Genomic DNA, 18,685 nt, shown 5'->3' on the forward strand with positions numbered 1-18,685 from the left:
CTGAAGTTGAACTCGGGTGATTACAACCGGTTTATATTGGTGCCTCAAGAATGTCACAGGGAGAAACTAATTTCCTAATGTGGTCCTAGCTAGAAAAGTGCTATTTCAGGCTTTCTGGTTTTGCTGATCTACTCTTCAGAAAAATAGTAAGAAACTACACACATATAAAACCAGCCCTTGGACTTGTACAACTGCAAAAACACAGTGAAATACCTTCCAGCCTAGATCATCAAAGGAAGCTTGGGAGGTACATAGTCCCAAGGCTAATAGTACTCAACCCAATTGCTTTGATGATCAGAAACAACAATTACTAGAATTTACTCCTTTCGGCCTTTTGTTTTGCTTGCTTTTTGCTTTTCATTACAGAAAGCTTGGTTGCAAGGGATGTTCACTACATTTCTGAGACTCACAAATAAGAGAATTTGAGGGGTTTTGCTTAAGTTTGGAGCAAATGCCTTGTTCAAGTGCTCTTTCAAATACTGACAGCTATTTTTAGATGGTCTGGAGGTTTTTTTAATGGAAGGGTCTTGGAAATTTTTGGTTATATAAGAACTTACAGAGAAAGTTGGCTCTTAAAACATATTGCTTATGTTATGAAACAGATATAAACATTATGAGGAAGTGATGAAAGCTGGAATAGTATCCTTATCAACAGGTGGCTCTGAGCAGGATATTCCTCACTATTTGCCCTATAAATAAGCACTGGATTAGGAAAAAGCCCTGCCCTGGGGAAAGACACAAGGCTAACAAGGGAAGGTAATTAATCACCTCACAGTATCTGGTAATCTGTCTTCCATATAAGTACTCAAACCAAAATAATTTCAACAGGCATTTAGAAACCTTAATGGGACTTCAATGCTAGCCAACTCCTATAGCTTTTCTGATAATATCACCACCAGCTACATACAAGTGAACTCCACAGAAGGAAAAAAAACCAACCCCAGATAAAATAGAATAAAAAATGAATTACTGCAATAAAAGTGGCTGTGAAATCTTCTCGTGTACACCCTCCCACCTCAAATCCAAACGTTCTTAGAGTATGCATTGGCATGCAGTCTTCAGCTGTCTGATCACACACACAGCTATTTCTCTCCCCTTGGGACTCCTGCTTCGTAAGGGCAATGCAGAGATAACACACAACTGGGAAACTATTCATTATTGTTCTTCCTGGTTGTTCAAACTGTCTCCATACTTTCCTCGCTGTTCCAAGAAAAAAAACCACCATGTCCCCAATAGGCCACTAATTTCTGTGGAAATGTGCCCAGAAGTGCAGTACAGTCTAGCTTTCAGTATCATTTTGCTGAGTTACACCCACAGCAATGAATAAGGTGGAACTGATGATGAAGGGAGAAAGGCTAAAAACTAGCCTAAAAAAAAGCTAGTCAGCATTGAACTGGGAATAGGGTCATGGCCTGCTCAGACACTAATCTCTTGCTTTGAACTCACTACCTTGCTAGGAAATTTTGCATAGCTGGCCAGCCCAGAAGCGCTGGGGTTTGGAGTGGGTTGTTTGGTTGGTTTTTTTTTCCCCACAACGCAGCTTGTGGGCTAGGCTCTTCCTCTTAATCTTTAACTCAATACTTAGAGCACTTACTCAGGATATTTCTTCCTTGTAATTTCTTCCTTACCTGAAGGAATTCAGACTGGTCTTTCCTACCTCCCAGGCAAAGGTTTTCTAAGCTCCAGTTCTCAGTTCTTCCCATCTAAGCTCTCCTGTTTCGGATGAACTAGTTTTGTATTTATAGAAAAAGGAACCAAGACAGATTCTGTAGCTATAGGGGAGGAACAATCACCTGAAAATAGTGATGTCATTCCAGTCACCTCTAGCTGATGCTCAAGTGTTTTAAATATTCACTGGAAACAAGATTTAATCCCAGCTGAATTAATTCTATGCTCATGTACTCTCTGTTTCTCTCCTGCAATCCTGCCAATCTGGCCAGTTATGCCAATATGGTTCCAGTTTTATTCTGTCTGGTCCCTTCTTCTTCTCCCACATCCCAAATACCCTGGTACAAAAGTAAATACCATAGTACAGTAAATATCCTACTCAACATGTCACTTTGAGACACCACCACACCCGATTACAAAATTCCATGAAATACTGGTTCTTGTAGGCCATCTGGTGGTAAAAGCAGAATAGTACAAAGAGAAAACCACTTCAAACTTTTCCTTCTTAAAGATGATTTAATATAATCTGCAAGACACACAGTTACCTTCTTGATCAATGGATGTTTTTCCCACACAGCAGCAAGATGATTAGGCTCATAAGCCATACCCTGAATAAGCTGAGAGTATGGCCACAGGCTCCTTTTCTTCTCTCTCCAGCATTAATCCTAAAAGCTATGTTAGAAATTCTGCCTGAGCAACAAAAAAAACCCATACTGCAAATCATGTAGAGCAAAGAGAAGGTCTACTGAAACTTCGTTAAAACAAATTTTTAAACCCTCTATTTGGTAAGTGCTAGCCAATTCTGGGTTCCTATAGTTTGCTTCTGACTGGAGGAGAACTTGATGGAAGATGTCAGGTTTTATAAGGAACAGACAGAAGTTCTCATTTCACTGAACACTGCAGAGAGCAGTTGCTTTGCTTACAGCTCTGAGAGCACCCCCACCGGCTCTGCAACGCCCTCCCACCTTTGCAGGGGTTTGGCTGCCAGTGTGCAAGCAAGCTCTGACACTATGCACCTGGAATGAGCCTGCTGTGAAAGGCTGCACCAGAAAGAGCTGTGGGCAGCCTTGTTGAAAGCTTCTGCCCCCTTAACGCAGCAGCTGCATTTAAACACATTTAAGCTCAGGCCCTGGGCATAGGTCCCTGCCCGAGCTGTGCTGTAGGGTTGTCTGTGCTGGACCATGGGTCTCACTGATCCTGACCCTGACTTGCTGACATGACCATACCAAGCAGACGCAGGTTACAGTAGCCTCCTGATTTATGACTGTCACGGATGGAAATAAAAAGACAATGACTGTTAATGCTTTATCCATGGTATCTTAAAGAGAACAAAACCACACATCTGCTTGAATAAATGTTTATTTCATGTATCATAGGAAAATCATGGATACCAACAAATAAGGCTTTACAAGATAAACGGTATCAAGGAAAGACACATACCAATTCACAATAAATCCACTGCTCTCATCATATTACACCCAATATTGCTTACAGTTACACACTTAGGAACTAATTACTACCATTGCAATTAGCAGACTTTTCACTTGCAAGATTGATCCCTGGTTTTAAGGCTAAATCCTGCCCTCCTTACTTAGGCAAATTCTTAGAGCTATTCCAAAGAACTCAGTCTGAACAAGAAGTACATGACCGGACTTGGTTTGTGAGTACCTTAGCTGCTATACTTACATGCAACTGTAGAGCATAATCCTCTTTTTACACTTGGTTCTACTCAGGAGTCAGCTAATATAGTTAATAGAATAAAGTCACCTATATTTAAAACAAGTTCCATTCCTGAATTTGGCTGATCTGACAAAGGTAGAAATAATCTGCAATATTCACATGTTTAAGCTTGTAATTACCTGGCAGTGTCTTCCTGGTAGTCACAGTTAATGTGTCCTTACAGTTTTTTAACTAATGCAATTTCACATTCTCTTACGCAGTTGTTTCATGGTAAAGAACAAGTTAGAGAGTCTTTTACTTGAAAAACCTGAGAAACATACCAGCTTTCTTCAAATACAGTGCTTGAGAGTATAGGGTGCTACAAAACAGAGCTGAGGTATAAACCTGAATTCTTCATAAACTCCAGATCCCTGTTGATGTTAACAGAGTTTGGAAGCTGTGCAATAGAGGAGAGTTATAGTTGATTGTCTCATCTTAGTTCCTTTTTGGACACCACACAAAACCACTGAACAAAATTTTCACTAAGTGTGCAGCAAAGCAAAGAAAAAAAAAGAATAAAGGTATCACAGTGTATTGAATCCAACTGCTATTATCACATTATGTCAACATTAATAGGTTTCTCATATACACTCATCTGCTGTTTGAATTCTAGCTGCATTAAACTATCCAAAAGGCAGAAAGAAACTACTGTCTAAGTTAATGGCAAACTACCTCTTGCCTCAAAGTGAGAATTCTATCCAGTAGCTACAGGAAAAATCAGATTATGTAAGAAAAAATAAGGTTTACATTCTTTTAAATACAAAGAAACAGATGTCTGCATCTTGTATCTGTCTGCTGACTCCAGTTACTCTCAAATTCTTGGAGGATATATAAAACTGAATTTGAAAAGAACAGCAAGTGGAATCAAAACTTAACTGTGCCCTCCAAACCTACTTATTTTACCTGATATTTGCAATGCCTAGTTTACACTGCATCCTCATATTTATGTAGACTTCGCAAGGTATAAGTACTCCAAACAATGCTGAATGTACAAGAGAAACAGTTTCACAAATAGGATATAACATGTGCTTTTCAGGCAAAAATGTCTCCTTACTAACATGCCTCCTTACTATTTTGGTCAATTTTTCAAATGACAAAATAGTCCCTGTCAAGAACTTGGTTACATACACATATTTTTAACAAACCCAAGAGTCTCATTTGTTAGATCATTTGAAAAGGATAGGATTTTACTAAGCAGTGTATCTAAGACTCTAGTGTTACCATAGTCCACAACATTTTACAAAGATAACTCTCATATTTTAAAATACATGAATACAGTGTTCTTCCTTGTACTAAATGTGATTACTTCCAAGTTTATAAGCATAATCAAGACCTCTTCCCTGGAAGAAAAATGCATTTTTCTGTAGCTTGCCTTAAAGTGTGATCCAAGACAATTATTATGTTATTGAATGTAAATTTTTATATTAATGGTCCAACAGTGCAGAAGAAACACAGGATAAATCATTGTAAAGGAAGAGAACTGTTCTGGCTTTCTGTCACATGCAGTGCACTTTATCAGCTTAATTACACAATGCTGGCAAATAATTCCATTTATAAATAGTAACACTGCACCTTTGACACTATACTCAATCAAAAAAATAGATTTGCTGAAATGAAGAAAACGTTCCTGTATAAATTGGAGTATAATTATAAATCAATTCTTTTGTTTCCTCATCTTCACTGGGGAAACGGTGCAGGCTCTTCCGGGCTGTAAAACATTGTAAAAGTACAGATCACTTTACTGTTACCCTCCTTGCCAGTGTCTTTCTTGGCAAAGTAAGTTATTCTGTGTAACATAACAGCAAATGGAATTACAGTAACTTGTATAGGAAAAACTGTGAAGATACATCTTCAGAAAGTTGGTTATAGCACATTTTATTACTGGGGAGGGAGAAATTTAATTATTAATTTAAAGCCAAGACTGTACAAAAATATTTATCCATGATGTACTGGCAGTATATACCACAGATACCAGTACTTGTAATACTGAAAGAAATGCACCAGCGTATCAGCCTACCGAAGGCTGCAGTGTTAGCATGGACTGTGCTGGTGAGGACAATGAAAACTGAATTGTTGTCTGGTTTATCATGTTGGCAATTCTACACAAGTTAACATTAACGACAGATGGATATGAAAATGATATTTCAGTAGAATGGTTTAGTTATTAAGTGATCATAGATGGGTTTATTTTTGCCAGCTGAAAATAGTTTACTTTTTTCACCCCGTGGTTTATTTTCAAAGTTAAGGAAGACATTCTGCCTTACATTAGCTGAAAACATCAATTACTCATTGCCACATCATGATATGAAGTACTTGGCAGGAGCAGCTGTACACAGACTGGGGAGGTAATGAAGAATAACTTGTGATTTGGTATATGAGATGGGGTAGACACATAAAACTGGCTGACGCAAGTTTGCTCTACTAGAATTGAAGGTCAACAGATCCAAAAGCTAGCGAGATATCTGTGTGGTACTATGCACAAGCTCATTATATGTGTATACATATATAAAAGAACTCACATGCACTGTGTCTGAATAGGACTTATAAACAGAGCTAGCACTTATTTTGCCACATTCATTTGGATAATGGCCTGAGCAAGCTTACCTCTGCCTATAAGACACTATGCAGACAGATACTAGAGAATGTAGCAAACAAAACTAGAAAACATGCTGCATTGTAGTATTATGACTACAAAAGAAAAAACAGACTCATACTATACTTTCTCCTATTTTTCTCTTTATTTTTGTCTTAGTCTCCCGTAACTACCCTATCAAAATTCTTAAAATAAAAGCTTATGGATACTGACAAGGAATTTTACACGATTTTGCTACCTTTTCGCAAAGGGGAGTAGGACTACATTATGCAAAAAAGAGCCCTGAATTGCACAAAGCACAACTCTCATTTCTACACTCTCACTGACCAGGTCAGCACAAGTTGCATTTCTTTAAGCCGCTGTGTGTTTTCTCCAATTAGGTGACTCTTTTGGTTAGAGAGCAAATCTAGAGACCAAACTCAATTAGGTTGTTGATTATGTTCCTCACAGTCCCAATAGATCAGGTAAGACAATTTCACAAATAACCAATTTAAAATATGAAAATTATTATTTCAGCAGAATGGTTTAGTAAGTATAAATAAAGGAATAAAGTAAGCTTGATCCTTTCAAATACTCTTGTATTTACATCCTGCTTATTTAAAGCAAATAGACCAGAAGTGTCATAAATTATCAAAATTTTACACACTAGTTACTTCCAGCTTCTTAGGGTATAACCAAACATATTAGAAGCTCTGTAAAATTCAAAAACTTCTTGTGCTGTCTATAGTATGTAATTGTTGGGCACCATATGGTACCCCTTTGATACATCTGTATACTGCCCAAGCAGTATTTATAATCTTGGTGCATATATTCTGCAAGCAAAACTGAGAATACATTGAATGACTGTAACTCAGTTTGGAACTGAAGAAACCTCTGGAATTATGAATGGAGTATTTTTTTCATTTCACTGTCTTTGTGCAAGGGAGGCTAAAATGCTACAGTGATCATTCGAAATGGTAGAAAGTCACAGTACAAACAATGCTTTTGAGCCAATCTACTGAAAAGAGTTTGTGGAATTCCTGGCCTTTTGATGTCACTTTTACTAAGCCATTCTATTTCTAGTAGTCCTTGGTTTTTTATAAGCCTATAAAGCTTGCAGAGTAATCTTCTCAGAAAGCAGTAAGAGGTACTGAACTTTGACAGCTGAAAAAGAGGTCTGTCATCTTCAAAGATTTTCACTAATGCTTCACTCTAAAAAACCAACGTTTATAGATAATAAACTTTTTACCTTCATTAATAAAGAAGTCAGCTATATAATACGCTGCTCTTATAGCTGATGGGGAATGTGGAATGCCTGGTGAATTCTTCCACTCAAAAGGATTTTTCTCTGGATGCCACTGGACACCATAAATTGGGTATTTGTATGCTGCAACAAACACAAAGCACGTAAGCAAGGTCTATGCCTTAATAATTATGTGCTTAGTCTCACTGCAAAAGAAACTCAAAGGATAAGCTACAAAAATACCTCACTTAACAGTTTCACAAAAGCTTAAACAACAAGTTGAAACTCTGTTAAAGTCACAGTAGAACTGAAGGGAAAAAATGTATATTGTAAAAGAAAGGTCTTGTTCCATGCAAGATTTTTGTACAATGCTTTTTTGATTATTCATTTCAGAATTTTTATATACACACACACACACACTAAAAAATAATGTTACAAGTGTACCAGTCTCAAAACTTCCTATCTACTGCCAGCATCACTCAACATACAATACTCACAGCCACACAGGGTATCCCTTGCAGTTCTGCGGGACAGATCCAAGTCTTAGGATCTCCTTGAAGGCCCAGTCAATCCAGAGGCAGCTCCCATCTGCTCTGTGCCAGGCCCAATACACACAGGGAGAAGCCAGTCCTTAACTCTCTTACAGAGAATAGCAGCACAGCAGCTGATGACTGCTCTGTGATAAACCGCTTGCAGGCACGGGAGATGTCTGTCATTAGCCTAATTAGGTTTTCTGATCAAACTGCTATTCTTTGCTTCTGGAGGACAGCCAGTATGCCCTACAGAAGAATCCCATGGGCCGACAGCTGGGCCTTACGGTAGAGCTGCTAGTAGTGCACTGATCAAGATAAACCACTCCCTAAAGAGCTAACTTGTTTCTTAAGCTGAGCAAGCCTAGTGCAAAACATATGCGACACAAGGCGAGTAACACAAAAGGGTTTTGGAGGAGGGCAATTACCAGTATTGCTGCTAAAGTAACGAGGGATGTTGCTGTTACCTCGGTACTCTGAATTGTTCTTCCCATACAGGAAACAGATATAGAGCATCACAGGAATGCAAGCATAAGCAGACAGAAAGCAAGGTGCAGCAGAGGCACATTGCACTGTGAAGGGATTAAACTACTACAGGATGAGTGCTGTAGACTTCACATCACAGTACTCAAAGTGTAACAGCATATCTGGAAGGGGAACAGCAGGTGAGAGAAGTAAGTAATTAGGCTCACAGGCATGTACTCAAAAGATAAAATATCCCCACAAACGGAGTATGTTCTTTACAGCCAGGGCACTGACAGGGCTGATGCTCACCCTGCTATTCTAACAGCAAGCTTGCAGTTCAAATTAACATCAGTGTCACAACACCTCTAAAGAACTAGTTTGTTACAGTCACAGTTTACAAAGGAAATTCATTTCCCTACCTTCCATGGTAGATATAAACTCCACTTCTTCAATGGTGTTAGTGGTCAGAACATTATAGAAATTACGAAGCTTTTCATTCTTTGTGAAATTCTGTGATAAGAGGGGGAAAAAAAAAAAAGGTGTTATTTGCTCATTTATTTCTAGTTTTAACAGAGCAAATGCATTTGTGTTTAGGAAATAAAATGATCAAATACCTTCATGGAGAGGCTCCACATATGAAAGTTTGATGTCAACGGCTCAGTAGCAAATGCATGTAATACATCATCAGGGAAATTCTTGAATAATCTACTGTCTTTTGCAGCTATTACAAAGAAAAATGAAGAAAGGATGTTGTCCATTACCCAAGCTGCTAACAGATGGACTAATACTGAACATAAGACAAATTTAATAAAATACTGCATTAAAGTAAACTTTTTTTCTGTGGTATAACTTTATGATTTTAGAATACGCTGCAAGGAAAATCAGTGAAATAACTACAACAGATTTCCAATATGCTTTTACCACTGTCCTTCAGTCTTGTGCCAGAGAGGACCCAACTTTGCTACTTAAGTTCTCACTAAAATAAGCATCATTCTTTGCCACTCATTTCAGTCACTTTTCCATTCACAGTGAGGACAAATGACAGTATTTGTGAATGCTACATGGTCCGCAGATGGATTACTCACAAATTAAAGGATAAAGTATCAACAGAGGTCACATTTTACCACTGCTGCGAAGTGGCACAGCTCTACCTTAAGGGATCTCTCCGATTTCAGTACTGTACAAGTAGGACAGCAAAGCTAATATTCATCATTAGGAAAGATGCAATTTGAAAAATTTTTAAAAAAATTTAAAAATTTACCTGCTCTCCGAGTTTGATAGGTTTTGGACCCATTAAATTTGTTCAGCTCAGTAACAAAAAGGGACCTAAACCCACATTATTTTTGTGGGTCCAAATTATCAAATGATTCAAAGAGCCACAACTATGGTTTTTGCTGACTGCTGTTGGTTTCAAACGGCTTGTGCTCACATCTCTTTAGAAGTGATAAAGTTGCACTGACTTTATAAAAACAGTCATGGCAACCTAATAAGAAAGAATTTAACAAAATAATCATCAGAAACCTCCCAAACATTCACCCCTGCATATTTATCACAAATAAAACACAACACCTCTCAGAAAACTCAGACATGAGATGTAACGGATTATTCACCTGAGGTAAAGTTCAGAGGAAGTGCAGAACCCTGTGTCTTGGTATTAACAAGTAAAACTTCGCCACTTGTCAGATACGTAAGCTCTTCGTGTCCAAGACATGTTCCCCATACTGGGAAATAATCTCCTTTATCGTTAGCCTTCAAAATAAAAAGCAACAACATAAGGAAAAAGTACTGAAGATTTACAGAAGGAAGATTGAAGAGAACTTCCTACTCTTTTCGCTTTCTCTTGTGTAGGTGAGAAATAAAACTACTACAGTAGTACAAATTGCAACCAGAGGAATTGTAACAGTTCAATTACAATTGAAATAAACACACTCCCTTAGTTTTCCTCCTAAAATATGAAGGCTAGGGGATATACACATGTCCATTGAAGCTGTAAACTGAGCCTAATGTTGATATTAATTTCACTGTTCTGTTCTACCAGTAAGTAATATTGAGAGCAGCCTATAGAGAAACCACAAAATGGCAACATTTCTATAAAAAAGGCAATCATAAGAAGGGACACAAACCAATTTGTCACCATTTTGAGGGAAACCCTATTCATTACAACTCATACTTTCATATGAAGTGCATTATGATCACACACCAAGGGCCCTCTGCAATGTTTGTATGCCTGTGCCCACCCATCTGTTTTAAGAAAACATAAATCCTATTACTAGCATGGCTACAGTCTTCAGTAACATACTTATATGCGTGTTTAACTAGCAGGTTTGGACCTGTGTTCCAGAAAGATAAACTGTGAATTTAAGCAACATGAAAAAGTGACAATCATTTTCAAAAGAATAAAAATTGGGAATAAGTGCAAAAACAAGAGAAGAAAGCAAAAAGGGGAAAAGGAAATAAAAAAGAGAATACAGCTACCTTCCTGTCACTTAACTAAGCCCACTGTATATACACACAGTGGAAATTTGCTTTTTTGTACGGTTTATTCCTGATACTAAGTGCATATTAGAGACTGGGGTGTTTCAGAACTCCTGTTTCTGTGAAATCCGTGTAGTCTTTCTTAACTTGTTTGTAAACATTTTTAAGTTGTGCTCACACAAAGAGCTGCTGCTCAAAAGCCATTTTTGAGAAAGCTGAAATGACAGGCTTAAAATAAAAATGTTACCCTCCTGCATTACTGGTGGTATTATAATAAGAGCCCATATAACTACTACTTCTCAGAGCAAAACATGGAAGATTTACAGAAAGAAGGCTAATAGTTCTGCAGAGTTTTCATGACCACCATCATGCATGGCTAGAGACACAGAACTTGCAACTCCACTGTCTTTTCTTCATGTAAGTGAGGAATAAAACCACTAATGGCAAAAAAACGGGCTACAGTTTAAGAACAATTACAACTGAACTGTAAATGTTTTGTGCCCCCACCCCTTTTTTTTTAATAAACATTAGCCTGCAGGCTAAGAATATATTAAACAACACCCAAGACATCACATTTTAAAAAAATACTTTAAAAGCTGGAAAACAGTATTCCATTTAGGTTTTTGCCTAGCTAGTAAAATTCTATTGACTTGGATGGGGATTAGCATTTTGCATCTTCCATTCATATTAAAGCAGAGCCAGACCAAGTAATTTCTCATTGTGAACATTTGAAAATGAAGGGAAAAAGGAGCCCTCATACACTTTAAAAAAATCCATAAAATTCAGTCAATTCTGTACCTGGTAATACACTCTTGAGTATTGTAGCTCAACTTACATTAGTAAAATTGCCAAAATTTTACAGTGTTAAGTCTCAAAAGATGAAAATCAAAACACACAACCATCACAAATAGCACAGAAAAACCCCTAACTTATTATTGAGGGTTACCTATGATGAACCCAAAATTGTTTTCTGCCTTTCACTCACCTGAATTACACATACCATCAAATAAACCTGCCTCTCCAACCATAAAATTATGACATAAGCAATTCAGTTAATCATTGTGAAATGTCAACAGAATTTCATAATAGTAGCGCAAACCACAAGAAACCGTCACCCCATACTGAATAGCAAGACACAGGTAGCACTTAACACAGTGAGCAGTTTCAAAGAGACAGATGAGATTAATCGTCTTACAAAAAAATGAGATAGTCTTTGCAAGATTCAGGTTTAAGGTGACTAACAATCACCACAAATAAAGACAAACAAAAGAACACCACCACTGGTGCCATGAGGATCGAAGAGTAGGAAACTTAATTACTGAACTGCAAACAGCTAACTGGTCCTATGAATGCCACTGCTTGCACTTTCTTTGCCTGCTATTGGAAAGCTGGCAGTAAGGGTAGAAGAGGAATTCCTCACTGCCAGTGAGTGCTTCTACCATGGCAACGGTTTAAGCACTACTCATAACTGGCTCTAGAATGGGGCAAAGTTTGCCAAAGTATGACTTCCGTGACAATTTTAATCAACGTTAGCTGAAAATAAAAGAAGTCAGTAAAGAGGAAAAAGAAAGAAAATTTACATTTTTATTCAATGTGAATACAGAAGATCCTTAACAAATCATAAGGATTGTATATAAAGCTCTATCAATCTCCATTCCTTTCCACAATGCAAATTTTACTTCAAAATGTGTTGATTAGTATCTGAAAAAAACCCACCTCTTATGCTCTAAGAGAATTAAATCTTCAATAAGGATTCAGAGCCCTCCTGATGTTCTTTGAAAGAAACAGCTTTCCCAGAAATTTAATCTTTTCTTAATAAAGCTAATGATCATATAAATATTTAAAAATAATTAATACAACTTTTCAAGTATTCTTCCCACCTTTTTTTGTGTTATAAGTTAAGCTAGTGTCTACTTCAAAATTCTGCTATATTTAGTTACCAATGCAAAGAAACAGGTAAAATGGTATAACATGCTAATGGAGATCCATCATCTGCACCTCCAAAGATGTATTTAAATCTACTCATAGATAAGTGAGAATAAAGGTGCTTCACTAGCTGTAACATACATGTGAAGGGAGGCCTTAATATTTTATTATTGTAAATGGGTTTATTTGAAAGTCTCTCTATCATTCCTTCCAAGTCTAAACTTTAGTCATAAGACTTCTACAAATGATTACGTATGTCTATCTTTGTTCAACATTTAATGTCAATGGATACTCTGCACTTTTGGAAGGCATTACTGTTACTTTATTGCAAGTTCCATACAGCCATAAAGCCCTAGGTATAATGAATAAATGATAACTGTTCTCACCTGAAGAACTTGGGAGTTTAAGACCATGACACAACATATAATAGGAGAGGGTGTCAGAAGTCTGAATCTTAAGCTATTAAATGATTTTTTTAATGCAGAAGCCAGCAATGAGCTACTACTTATCAGCTTACAGTTAACACACTGGATGCCAATGGAAAAACTATGAAAATATGAACCTCCCTGTCATTTTGATCTCTGAACAGTGACAATAACAAGAACAGACCATTCCTTAGTAATTACCTCTAATGCCTTGTGGTAAAATATCTTAGCAACCCTGGAATATTCTGAAGTCTTAAGATCCACACCACCTCCTGGAAAAAGTACCCTGAAAGGCAACATCCAAGAATCTGATTAGCAACGGTGATCAAACTAGAACCTGGACAATGTACACAGAGAAAGGTCTGATAGTGGTTTTAAGGGTAGGATTCAGGTCTAGGTCAAGACACCTACATTTTAGGAATCTGTAGATAGGCATCTAAGCTTCCATTATGGACAGCAGGGATCTAGCCAGAAAAGTCAATGGAGACTCAAAGAGGTTTTCTAGAGCAGACACCTAACTGGTTGGTAGGTTGAACAGCCTTGTAGGCTCCACTGGCTGTACTGCCTAGCACTCCATTAATTATGAGTTTAGACAGCTAGCGCACACACAGACAGCTAAGTTGAGGTGTCTTAGTCCTCAACTGAATCATATCCTGAATCTCAGTGTTCTTCTACTGAAGAATGGTTACTATCACAAAGTAGTGACCAAGCCTAGTGCAACGTATGGAAGAGCAGAGTAAACAGAATATACACAAAATAGCACACAGATTTCAGCTGGTAAACAAAAGGGTTGCATGCCATGACTCTGCCAGATCCTGTCCTGACTCTTACCTGGCTCTCCCTACCACTTTAAAATCCTGGCCTCAATCTTAATTCGTCCTGTTCAATTTCAATAAGGAAGAATTGTGGCCCTAGCAGAGTGACCTTCTTATTGCAGACAACGCAGATCAAAAAGTTCCCATTAAAAGGGAAAAAAAAAGTATGTTTGGCTGTAACCTTTGGTCACTCAGGATCTAATATAGCCAAAGAAAACAAAGCAATCTCAGAGACAATTTCAAAGAAAGTGCACAATCTTTTTCCACCACAAAAAAAAAAAAAAAAAAAAAAGGAGACTCGGTACAAAACAAGACAACTCAGCAACTCAGTACAGTCTAGCAGAGATTTCACATGTACATGTGATGACATGGAAAGTAATCAAGTACCATCAGAGACAGTAACATGAAATAAAGGAACTCTCTTCTGGGTGTAACTGGAACAGTACTTGCAGAACCAGCAGAACTGAATGTGTGAGCGCTCCCTAATCCACTGCAGCAGAACCCCAACTAGATTTACTCAAGCCGCATCCTTCAGTTGCCCATTTTTTACCAAAATGGCTGAAGGATTTCCTTTACGTTTCTGTGCTCTGGAAACATCAACCTGTACCAGTGAGATACTAACAAGCAGCTAGAAACAACTAACATCTCAAATGATCCCAAGCATTTGCAGAGTGAGTGTGCGTTTAAACCCTTGTGACCAGGTTTATTGTAAGGTGAATGATGCACAGGATCATGCAAAAGCCACCAAGTAGTTGGTGGAAAAGAGGAGCAGTATTCACAAAAATTTAAGTCCGATTACTCTCCAGTGCCAATATAGAAAATGAATACAGCTGAAAGTATTTTCAAAACAGGCCAGATTATAGATTTCTACAGAGATCTAGTCAGACAAATAAGGCGATCCTTACTTGGAAGTGGTAGAAAATTCACTCCACCTGTTCCTTTTGTTCAACCCCCAAACTGGCCAATACTAATTAGGAAAAACAATTGTCATTTCTGCTAATGCAAAAAGGAAGTAACCCATTAAGTAGCAATGGTAATGGCTTGACATTGTCATAAACAGATTGAAATGCAACTACCTGTATTCCAGTATCTCTGATTAGAGCTGATGATGTTCACTGTGAATTTCAAAGGCTATCTCAGGAGTACATTGCTATATTCATAGAATTCTGTCTCTACTACCGTAAATTTCATTATTTCAAGAAGGTGGCATTTAATAAGAAATAATTTCCAACTGCAAAGCACCTGGAGCTAAGGCCTCACAACATGGAAGATCAATATATCTTCTTCTTATTCTAAGTTTCCACAGAATGGAAAGTCCTTCCATCCAGAGATCTTGTTTTTTACACGCAGCTATACTGTGGAAGCCATTAGCTGACATCGGAGAGCAACAAGAGGAAATATAAACCATCCTTACCCACCTATATAGCACAGACCCAACTGCCAGTCACTGCAAAGACAGAAGGATAAGGGAACTGGATCTACTTGCCTAACACCCTCTTCTGCATTGAGGTAGGTGGTGAGGTAGAAAGAGCGGGAGACCCCATTGGTTAAAGTCCTGGCAACCAAAGAGAGGCTGGCAACCATGAGAAAGTCATGAAATGATTCAGTTTGTATCCAACATGAGCCACAGGGGAGAAAGTATCACTGTCTTATACTTGGTTATACCACAAGACTGTAAAGCCTTTGTGTACAGGGCATGCTGTGGAGCATAAGAGGACAATGCTCTCCCCAGACAGCCACAGGTCTAAATCTGCAAGTTCTACACATGTTGATTAACATTCTAGTATATGCATAAGCTTAACAAAAATATTCATGGCTTAAGATGCTCATCTCATGACTACAAGTAGCCCAATCACATGCTATGGGCTCCCACACAATCAAGCCTGTGAAGCATAGCATCAGCTGATTTAACTCTTCTAAAGCACACTTCTAGCACAAGGCAAACATAAAAGGTTTTGACTTTGCTTAGTCCACAATTAAAATGTGTTAAATTAGATCACATTATCCCACATTTAAAATGTAGGAAGAACACATTTCTTCTAGGCAAACAGTTGCCATAGGTCAGCTGAAAAGTTTATCTAACAAAGACCTAAGCCACAGAATCACAACAGGCAAGACGGGCCATTCAAGTAGCAAGAGAGAAAGCACCCAAAGAGAAAAAGGGTAGAAGACACTGGAAATCAGAAACTTTTATGACAGAGGAGATACGGAGAGGACTGGAAGAGGAAAGAAAAGGTAGAAACAGGGATGAAACACCCAGCAAGTGCTATTAAATACCAAAATTAAGGTGATCACTCAAATAAGGAAGAGAAAAAAATTAACAAAGAGGAAGTGGTCTATTTCACTTGTAAAATTGTTAAGTACTATGTCACTTCTGTCTGCCTACAGGCAAGCACAGGAGAATGCCAAGATGAGCCTTGGTACTGTTGGAGATTATCTGACATGTGCTCCTCAAGGAAGGAAAGGCAGCAGACCGACATCGGATGAAATAGTGCTCTCTTCGTCTTAGGGCATATTTACATGTCTGCAGCGCTCAGCACAACCTCCCAAGAGAGTAGAAAGGCAGTGTTCTTGGCAATACAGCAGAGCTCAAAACCAGAACTATCACATCTTTCAACAGAAAACCAGTGCTCAAAACTTACCCATTAATAGAGTGGAATATTTTATCATATTCTTCATCTGAAAGATTTAATCTGAAACACCAAGAAAATAGTTACAGAACACACATGAAATATACATATTTAACAACAAAAATATCATTGTTATTGAATGGAAACATGAGACACAGGAAATATATAGAAAGCACGCTTTAAACAGAATAAAATAGACCCAAACCAAATGAAACAATTCACTTGAAACAGCTCAGTCCCCAAGATTGAAAATAGGGCCCTGTCAGGTACTGTTCAGGATTAGTACTCTGAGACCCCTTTGCAGATACTCGTTAAATTGAATATTTACATGAACGGCATGGTGATTATTTCCTGCAGACCGGCAACTCCGGTTTCCAGCTGACTCTAAGAAGGGCAGAGCTGCAAACAGTGGGTCACACCCATTCTTCAGCAAAGATATAGTTGAGAGGTAGAAAGATGAGAAAGACCTCAGCATCAGCAGAACGTCAGCAAACCAGTATGACAGCTATACTGATGCAGAACTGATACACTGGGTATATTCAAACAGTCCAGCTCGGCTGCATCTAATGTACCTGCCAGAATCAGAAGCCTCCATTCACTGGTGAAGCTTCTGGTCAGTGAACATTCTGAAAGCTCCACCAGCTATGTAAGGAACACTGGCTTCTAATTCAGGCACTTTACCAGTGCCCTTATTGGACTGTGTAGATACATCCTATTGTGATTTTCTGCAGCTGCATTAGTATCATTTTTAAGTTCTGACAATTACCATTTCAACATCTGATTTCAGTGCATTTACTATTTTATAGCTAACTGTTGGCTATGAAGCATTGTCAGTTCTGTTAGTTACTCTGCTACTTTTTAGCCAACAACAAAATACAAGAACACATGGAGTCAGTGACCCATAGTTTGAGCAGAACTGGACTTTGGTTTCTTCAAGGAGTACTGATAGCCTTCCTCCATTACTTGAATACTAGGACTACAGAATGTGACAAAAGATAGCATGTATGTATGTATCTAGATAGCTATGTGTGTTTGTGGGTCACTACGCATTAGACTGAATATAGCTAACCTCAAAAAACACTGATGCACACTATGGAGGGTAATTTTACAGGTAAAAAAAATAATATTTTTCAAAGAATGGTTATTATCATAAGAAGAAATATTAAAAATTACATGTTCCAGTCTGGTTTTATTCTGATTTCTAAAACCGTGGCATCTTCAAATAGTCTTTGAGGACCTCTAAACACCCAGAAAAGCAGCACAACTGCTTTCTGTGCCTCTAAGATGATACTTCTACGTTAAACAATTATTACCCACTTGTAAGGATACAAAAACCTACCTTATTGGCACAACTCGGGCACCGGCAGATTCCAAAAACTTCACATATGAAGCCGCAATATAAGAACTTCCAAATTTGTGGAACTTCTTGAAGTGGCATTCCTGCGACAATATCCCTGAGGGGTCCAAGGAAGAAAATTAGCGCTATACAAACAACAAATGCTACGCACCGAAAGAAAAATTAAACTCCAATTTCCTAAATGCCAGGTTACAGCGTTACATTTACTGCCTGAAAGAATTATAAACACGAGACAACGGGGCAGCAACGACGATGCCTAGCCACAAGCTACCAAATAAACACACGTTATCTGACTAAGACTTAGCTCCCCTGCCTTAACTGTTTAGTACTACAACTTCTCCTAAGTAAGTTACCGAGATTTTTAAACAAAGTATGGACAGAGTAACGCTATCTGTAGAAGCTCTAACCAAACCTGCGCTCCGGGAGGCCTTTCACCCCGCAGGGAAACCGGCAGGGTTTCCATGTCGGTTGCAGGAGCCGTTCCCTCCCGCAGGACGGCGAAGGCAGGGTGCGGGGCAGCCCTCGGCCGCCGTGTCGCGCTGGGCCGGCCGGTAACCCCCGCGGAGCGGCCGCCGGCAGCTGCGTGTTGTCGTCCCCCCCCCGCCGCCCCTTACCAATGATGGGTCTCTCGTTGCCCTTCGCCAGGCGGCCGCGCAGCACGAGGGAGGCTGCGGCGGCGCAGCGGAGCAGGAGGAGGAGGGTGGCGGCGGCCGGGACGGGAGGAAGGCCTGCGAGGCGCCCCATGCTCACGCCGCCCGCCGCCCGTCAGAAGCGGCCGCTCAGCGCCCGGCCCTGCGCCGCACTGCGCCCGGCCCGCCCCGCCCCGCCCGCCGCCGCGGGGCACGCTGGGAAAGGTAGTT

The 18,685-nt window shown here is 39.0% G+C and overlaps 1 protein-coding gene across 1 annotated transcript; it reads right to left on the reverse strand.

Annotated features, from left to right (window-relative positions):
* Positions 1-3,011: 3,011 nt before the first annotated feature.
* Positions 3,012-18,622, reverse strand: GGH (gamma-glutamyl hydrolase). Its single transcript, XM_069779421.1, has 9 exons — positions 18,440-18,622; positions 17,808-17,922; positions 16,481-16,531; positions 13,225-13,309; positions 9,808-9,946; positions 8,812-8,918; positions 8,617-8,707; positions 7,209-7,346; positions 3,012-5,095 (listed from the first exon to the last, which is right to left on the reverse strand). The coding sequence occupies exons 1-9, from the start codon at positions 18,567-18,569 to the stop codon at positions 4,974-4,976; spliced, it is 978 nt and encodes a 325-aa protein (XP_069635522.1). The 5' UTR covers positions 18,570-18,622; the 3' UTR covers positions 3,012-4,973.
* Positions 18,623-18,685: the final 63 nt, after the last annotated feature.

Source organism: Haliaeetus albicilla, chromosome 3 (assembly GCF_947461875.1).
Source record: "Haliaeetus albicilla chromosome 3, bHalAlb1.1, whole genome shotgun sequence".
NCBI lineage: Eukaryota > Metazoa > Chordata > Aves > Accipitriformes > Accipitridae > Haliaeetus > Haliaeetus albicilla.